At 23.6% G+C, this 7,962-nt stretch overlaps 2 protein-coding genes across 2 annotated transcripts; one reads left to right on the top strand and one right to left on the bottom strand.

Moving 5' to 3' along the window:
• Positions 1-5,943: 5,943 nt before the first annotated feature.
• Positions 5,944-6,636, top strand: LOC129610321 (probable small nuclear ribonucleoprotein Sm D1). Its single transcript, XM_055522860.1, has 2 exons — positions 5,944-6,089; positions 6,190-6,636. Exons 1-2 carry the CDS (start codon positions 6,076-6,078, stop codon positions 6,548-6,550), a joined length of 375 nt encoding a protein of 124 aa, XP_055378835.1. The 5' UTR covers positions 5,944-6,075; the 3' UTR covers positions 6,551-6,636.
• A 45-nt stretch (positions 6,637-6,681) lies between these two features.
• On the bottom strand, positions 6,682-7,329 carry LOC129610322 (uncharacterized). The gene is made up of 3 exons (XM_055522861.1): positions 7,138-7,329; positions 7,030-7,064; positions 6,682-6,964 (listed from the first exon to the last, which is right to left on the bottom strand). The coding sequence occupies exons 1-3, from the start codon at positions 7,180-7,182 to the stop codon at positions 6,733-6,735; spliced, it is 312 nt and encodes a 103-aa protein (XP_055378836.1). The 5' UTR covers positions 7,183-7,329; the 3' UTR covers positions 6,682-6,732.
• Positions 7,330-7,962: the final 633 nt, after the last annotated feature.

Below are 7,962 nucleotides of genomic sequence, written 5' to 3'. Positions count from 1 at the left end.
AATTAGGAATTTTTATAGTTATAGTCTAATTGTAATTACTTAGGAGGCGCTTATAAAATTTAATTTTTATTTTTATTTTGCATCTTAAAATCAAAAATAAAAAAAAAAAAATATTAGCAAAAATTAGTCTATTTCATTTCATATCTTTAATTATTGCGGTTTCATATTTTGTTTTTTTATTATTTTTATACTTATATTATATACATATATGCATATGTACATAGTTCTATTGTATATAAGTATATATGCTTGTATAATATAACAATACATTTTTTAATATTTCGTCTAAAAAAGTAACTAACCAAATAATTTCAATCATCATTCTTTATATACAAGTATATAATTATATCCATATATATATATATATACGTATGAATGTGAGTATATAAGTATATTTTAGTTTCATTTTAATTTCTATTGTATGTGAGAATTAAAAATTTTTAACAATAGAGCTGAAAGCAAAAATATAAAAACACAAAAAAATTTAGAAAGAAATTAAAAAAAAAATTTTTTGAAAAAAAAAAATTGTTTATGTCTGAATTAACTATACGAATTGGCTTAGTAAGTATATGACAATAATCTGAACATACATACATATATATTTAATCATAAGATATACATATATTTGAATTCAAAATTAGTCAACGAGACAGATGAATACAATTTTTTTTAAAATATTTAAGTAATAGGTATTGTTTTGGACACATGCATACGTTATAACGTAAACGGCTATAATTCGATCCCATGACATAAACGTAATTTTTTATAATTAATTTGATTTTTGAGTCAAGAATGCTTCCCAAATAATATAATATAATTTTTAGTTTTTGTGGGGTATGAATAATTTTTTTCAGACAATGTTGTAGTTTTGAATGCGTTTAAGTCACATTTTTGGTTTGAGAACACAGATTTAACTTTATTCCATTTATTTTTTTTATTAATTTATTTTAAATAATTAAAAAACTTTCAAACCAAATTCGGACAATACATTTTACGACATGCATATGAAATGGTCCTATAGACCAGAATTAAGTCCAGAGATCACTTTTAAACTTTTAAATAAATACTGCCTTTGAATTATTTAAATATTTGCCTAAACTATAATATTGAAAGTTTTGTTTAGCTGCATTCTCTTAGAACCATATTAAGTAAGTATATTATCAAATTGTCAAAAAATATATTTATTATAAAAACTACTACTTTAAATGGAAAAGAATAAAAATTTAATATTTCGTATTTGTGCTTATAAATAACAGCAAATTATTATTATAAACATGAACCACTGAAATTATTATTACAAACATGAAATGATTTGTGTATTTTATGCTAGAGATTTAAAAAATAGGTCCGAAATATAGCCGTTTACCTTATATACCTAAATACATTAATAAGAAAGTACATATATACAAGATATATTCATTTTGTTGAGTATACAAATGTAAATATTGATTATTTAGATCAGATGTGTGGATTATCAAATGTCCTTTTTGTAAAGAAATATTTTGACTTGAGGACGAGTGGGTATACGAAAAAGATTTTTATTCTGAGTACATATTTAAAGAATTATTTTTTTGACATCCCCTACTTATGAATAAATCAAAATTATGTAAGTATGTACATAAGCCATTTAAAATTAAAATTCCAATTTCTTTAATAATTACTTATGAAAATATATTAAATAAATGTAATTACTATTGTAAACTATATAAGTATATACCAATTCCAGCGAAATCAGTAATTTTAAATTTAATAATTCTAACATTAGAATGTCGAAACTGAACATATGAAACTGAAAAATTAGAAGTACTTATGTACTTTAGTACAATCGTGAATGTGTGAAGTGAATTGTTAACTTCTTCTAATAATATTTGTTCAAATACTTAATTTCTCTAATAATATTGTATAAAACCAGTTCTTCATTTTAAGAGAGCAGACAAATTGCAAACATTTTTTTCATTTCAGTTGTCCAACTTAGTTTTACTGATAATTAAAACTTAAGCACGCCACTTCAATTATAATTATAATTTCAAAATTATAAAAAGAAAATTCAAAAACAATTTTAGAATTTCAAGCAAAACTCTCAAAATTTCATTAAAAATTTAATAGAATCTTAAATTTTTATTTCAACACTAATCAACAGATACTTATTTAAGGAAACGTAAAGCAATCGAGCAGAACTTCTTATATAAACAAAAAAAAGGAAAATTCATTCTTTTAATAGTTGGTACTACTAATCTGTCACACTTGTGTTCGTTTTGTAAATTTTAATTATTTATTTATTTTATATACTTATATGTACGCAATGTTTTATGCAATTGTTTGGTATAGGTATAAGGCTTCAACAGTATTTTGTACAATATAAGTAGGTATTTAATATTTTATAATAAATAAATATGTAACAACTATTGAGCGTAAAAATTGAAAACAAAAACTGTAATTTAAATTTTCCAGTTGCTGCTTAGAACAAAATAATATTATTAATAAATTAAGCGTCTTTCATGCGAGTATTTGCATAGATATAAATTATGTAAATAAGGAAACAAGCTCTTTACTATATTTAAATTCTTTAGAATCCAAATAAAATTTTTAATTAAAATATAATGATTTTCTTAAAATTAAGATAATAACGTAAATATTATTGTAAATATTATGATAAGGAAGTGTTTGTATTAGGTACAAATCAAATTGATAATGCAAATTTTATAATATAAATATGTAAATAGATTGCCTATTTTTCGGCAAATATAAAAAATAATATTAATATAAATTTGGGTAAATTTAAAACTAACCTTAATATTAAAATATTTTAGATTGAATAATGTTTTGGACAAGTTATTCAGATGGAAATCATCAGTAAATTTATAGGTACAAGATTCTAATATTTACTTATAGTAGGAAAAATGTTACTTGTACTTATAGTAGATAAGCTACTAAAACTTTAACACCAACTTCTCTGAATTTTTTTTTTAATTCTCATGAAAATTAATTTTTACTAATTTTGTTTACCGCTAGTATATGTACTAGAGTAATATGATAATACAAAATAATAACAATGTTAGTGACAAGCAACATTTATTTTGAATTCCAATAAGAAAATTTTATAGAATATTTTAACTTTATATTTTCTAATAAAACTTGAAATTGATCAAAATGTCCACGTATTAATAAACAAGTATAAGTACGTATTTGTAAATTCAGAACCTAAATTGATGTAAGAAAGAATGTAAGATGTACATACATCTATAGTCGATTCCAATTTTAATTGTAACGTAAACTTAATAAAAAAGGAAAAAAGTACTCACCTGTTTAATATTATGCAATTATAATTTGATGGCATTGTTGATGTTGACGTTGATGGTATTTTGTTGATATTCATAGTTGTTTTTTCCTTGTCGCGTAGATCTTTATTGTTCTTATATTTATGTTTTGTCCCTTAACCATTATAACAGTAATTTTTTTTATTTTTATTAAAAAACAACATTCTTATAATATAATATTATTACATTTATATTTTATTCTAATGGCATACATATGATTTTATTAGGCGTTAATATTATTTTATTTTATTTTTAAAGTAAATTTTTTGTAATTTAGATTATTTTATATAACCCAAATAATTATTCGAAATTTTTTATTTACTTTAAATATTTGAGACTAAAATGATTTTTAATTTTGTATCCTACCTACCTATGATCATTAATCACCTACCTACTTGATTACAACAACTAAATTATAAATATAGACATTCAGATTAATTATTAATGCTTATTTAAAAATATAAACAAAAATCAAAATCACAATTATAACTTAAAAATAGGTATAGCTAGTAACTGTTTATCCTAAACTGTAAGGTAATATAATTTATGGATATTATTTTCGATATAATTGCAAAAAAAAGTAGAATGTTGATAAAACAACCTAATTTTTTTTATATCATACCTACTACTTTAATATTGTGAACAAAATCAATTCTTTTGCAAAAATTAATATTTTTTTTTCTTGTATTTGACATGAATTTCTTCTTTTCCAAAATACAACACCTTACAACAAAAACAATAAAAAAGAAACTGAATATAAAAAAGAACCACCTAAATTCTTAGTTTCGTAGCACCTAAAATAGAAGGATTTTATCATTGATTTGAAGCAAATTTAAAATAAATTTTTAAAAAATATAACAAAATATTTAATATTTATTTAATGACACCACCAAATTAATAAAATATCATTTATTTCTTTAAAATATATTTTTCAAGTTTTTAGCCGAAATTTTCACAGCACAAATACTTATACAAACATATATAATATGTTATGTTATATATTATTTTTTATGTAAAAAAAAAAATTATATCCAGAATTTGCATAGAAATCACAACACAACTTGATTTTTGTGTCCCAATAAAATTCCAAGAGGTATTTACGTTATTAAAATACGAAAAATTAAAGACATAATAAATATTTTAGTAATTTTATTTGATTTTATTTAATAATGTTTACTTATATAATTTTTAATCGAAGAAAATCACTTTAAATTGTATTTATTTTGTTGAAGAAACTTTTTTCTTTTTTTTTTTTTTTTATATTGAAAAATATATTTTCCCCGTGAAAATATAGATAAACACTAGGCTTAGCTACAGCTGCTGTCAAAATTTTGCAGGGATAAAGGCTACAAAGTAGCTGACACTTATTATGACTTAGTCGAAACAGAAAATAATATTGTAAGCCGACTAATTTAATTCTAATAGGAATTTTCACTTTTGATGGGATATACATAATTTTTTTTTTCGAATTTTGTGTCATTTCTAATTTTAATAATATTTTCAAATTCTTTTTAGAAAACAAAACTGCAAATGTGTGACTAATATTAAATAAATACTAAATAAATTTTTAGTGAAGTTAGTGATTATTATTTGACAATGTTCCTGTCTTTTTTGTCAAATTTCAATTTCTTTTCTTTTGATATATTACATATATATACCATAAATATTGTATATACCATAAATATTGTATATAAAACTAAATATGTATTGTAAACTCTATGCGAGCTCACCAGCTCATTGAGATTACAAATAAACAAATAAATAAATATTTTTTTCAAGAAATCTACCTGAATTAATAGCATTTTTCTTTATTAGTTTTTTGTATTTTTTACATTTTATGCATGATTCGATTTTTCTTATATGAGAAAACTGCAAAACCCTTTCAAAATAACATTTCATTTATGTTTAAATTTGCAGCGTTTTTCTCCAAAGCACATTTATTTTAGAAATTTTACAAATTGTTTTGCTTCGAATTAAAGAAATTTCTGATGTTGCGAATGAGAAAACCAGAAATTTTTATATCGAAAAATTGTCAATATTTTTAACAAACGCTTCCTAATTATTAAAACGTAACAAAATATCGCATGATTAAAATTTGACTTGTCAATTGGCTGGCAAAATGACGAGATTTCGAGACACTTTTAAGTTATTTTTTTTTATAAATAGTTTGGCATCGATTTACAAGAAAAAGAATGTTGAACTGCAATTGAAAAAATTGTTTACTTTATAGTTAAAAAATTACTTTATAGTTTTTAATAATTTAAAATAAAGTGGCTCAAAAAGTATCTAATTAAGGCGCGCTTTTGACGTCAAAATTGAGTATGGAAATATCATAAAATCTAATCGGAAACGCAAATAATATTATATATACAGTGTTTTCCATAATTAATAATATTTTTTGTGGTTCCATGATTTACATTATTATATACAACACCATAAAAAGCATTTAAATAATGTACTCGTTAAAAATTTTTTAGAAGTACATATTACGTATTTTGCGCATTTGCAACTTAAAATTAAACCGTACTTATGGAATCTCTATTTAATCTGTAAAAAACGAAAAACGTCAAGAGCATTCATTATCGCTGCACAAATTTTGACATTTTAAAAAAAAATTATTGTGAAGCTTCTTCTGTTTAGATTTTAGAGGTTTACAATAAATTCAACTTTATCTAATAATTATCAAACGTTTACCATAAAAAATAATTTAGTTCGGGGCCAAAAATTCGTTCAAAGGAGTGATTAATAAAAGTACAACATGAAATTAGTTAGGTAAATTATAAAAATGGAATTTTTATTGAAAGAACGCCGCCTAAACCGGTTGACTTCATTAACCTCAAATAAGCAAATTTCTAATGCATTTCGTCTTTAGATTTCTTATGAAGTTAAGCCATGAAACAGTGACAATAGAGTTAAAAAATGGAACACAAGTTCACGGTACTATAACAGGAGTCGATATTGCAATGAACACACATCTTAAAGCAGTAAAAATGACTATTAAAAATCGTGATCCAGTTCAATTAGAGTCCTTGAGCATTCGTGGAAATAACATTCGCTATTATATATTACCCGACAGCTTACCACTGGAAACTCTTTTAATTGATGATACACCGAAATCTAAAGCCAAAAAGAAAGATGCTTCTAGGAATGCCCGTGGTAGAGGCAGAGGATCTGGAGCAAGAGGGCGCGGTGGACCAAGAGGTCGTGGAGGAAGGGGCCGTGCACGCCGATAAAATCAGTAATACTTATTTAAACTATTTTGCAAATAAGATTAAGTGATTATATGAAGTAATTTGGAAATATTAAGATAATATAAGAACACAAATTGAATTTTAAATTGATTTGGGAAAGTGCGATTAAGTTTTTAATCCAATACAAGACACAAGGGTTACAAAAATGTGGTAAAAAAAACCATTTAATATGGATTATATATGATACAGTAAATACCATAAATTAAAAAACAAACAAATATTACACAACCGGCTACAATAAAGGATTTTGTGTTTTGCTTATGCAATCCTTTGAGAGCTTCTCTGTTATGGTCTAAAATGTTTCTAATTTCAATTAGCTCTTTTTCTAACGAATCTCGTTGTTCATCATCTAAATCTCTGCTTTCCAACAGATCTTCTAAACCACGAACTCTATTTCTAAAAGAATGTAAAACAAAAACTACTTATTTTTTTTTTTACTTAATGTTAAATTTTTTTATTACTTAAGACCAACAATAGTATCCTCTGCCTCAGCAATCTGTTTCATGAAAAAAAACGGATAAAAATTTTTAACTATGCAAACATTCATTTAGTAAAAATTATTAATTTACCTGTTTGCTAATTGGACATTCGTACGGTGAATAAGTATAGCTCATATTGCTTATTTATGTGGATATATGGAATGTTTTGTAAAAAAATTTGTCTTGCTTAAGATAACGATAGTGTCCAACTCATCTAATACACATTTGTAATTTGCAATATTACAAAATACAATTTACAAACAATGCATTTGCTTTTTGCTAGTAAAGTCAAACAAGCCGCAAAAGCTGTTAAGTGTTGCCATGAGCATTCGATAAATTCAATTTTTCTATGGTTTAATTTTCGACGTCTTCTTCAATACATTGAAATTTGCGAAATTCAAGAAAAACTCCAGTGACTTAATATTTAGCCAAGAAAAAGTTGTATGAAAACTTTAAAATTAACGAACCGAAATTTGAAGTAATAGGGAATTTGTGCAAGATGTTAAATAGTTTTATCTATGGATTTGTAAATTTAGTTGACAGTAAAATATACATATAATATTTGACATAAAACTAAATAATTCATTATGAAAGCATTCATTTGCGATTGTTGTATATAAATTTATATAATAAATTCAATGATTTCTGATTGAAATTTAAAATCTTAAATATCGCCGAGTCTTGACATTTTAAGAATTTGAAATGAAGATTGCAGGAACTATATTTTAATGTAATATTTTAGTTTATTTTATAGATCTTCATGCACGGTATTTTATAAATCATCTACAAATTAGCTTTCTTTTCTAATGCATTGCTTTTTTAATATTGGTTTCCCAGATTGGGTGAGAACCCAATTATGGTTACTTTCAATATCTAACACTCCGAGTCTGTTTTTCGAATGAAGTAATTTACATA

Source organism: Condylostylus longicornis, unplaced genomic scaffold (genome assembly GCF_029603195.1).
Source record: "Condylostylus longicornis isolate FDR11 unplaced genomic scaffold, ASM2960319v2 ptg000044l, whole genome shotgun sequence".
Lineage (NCBI taxonomy): Eukaryota > Metazoa > Arthropoda > Insecta > Diptera > Dolichopodidae > Condylostylus > Condylostylus longicornis.
This window is presented reverse-complemented; position numbering and strand designations above follow the sequence as displayed.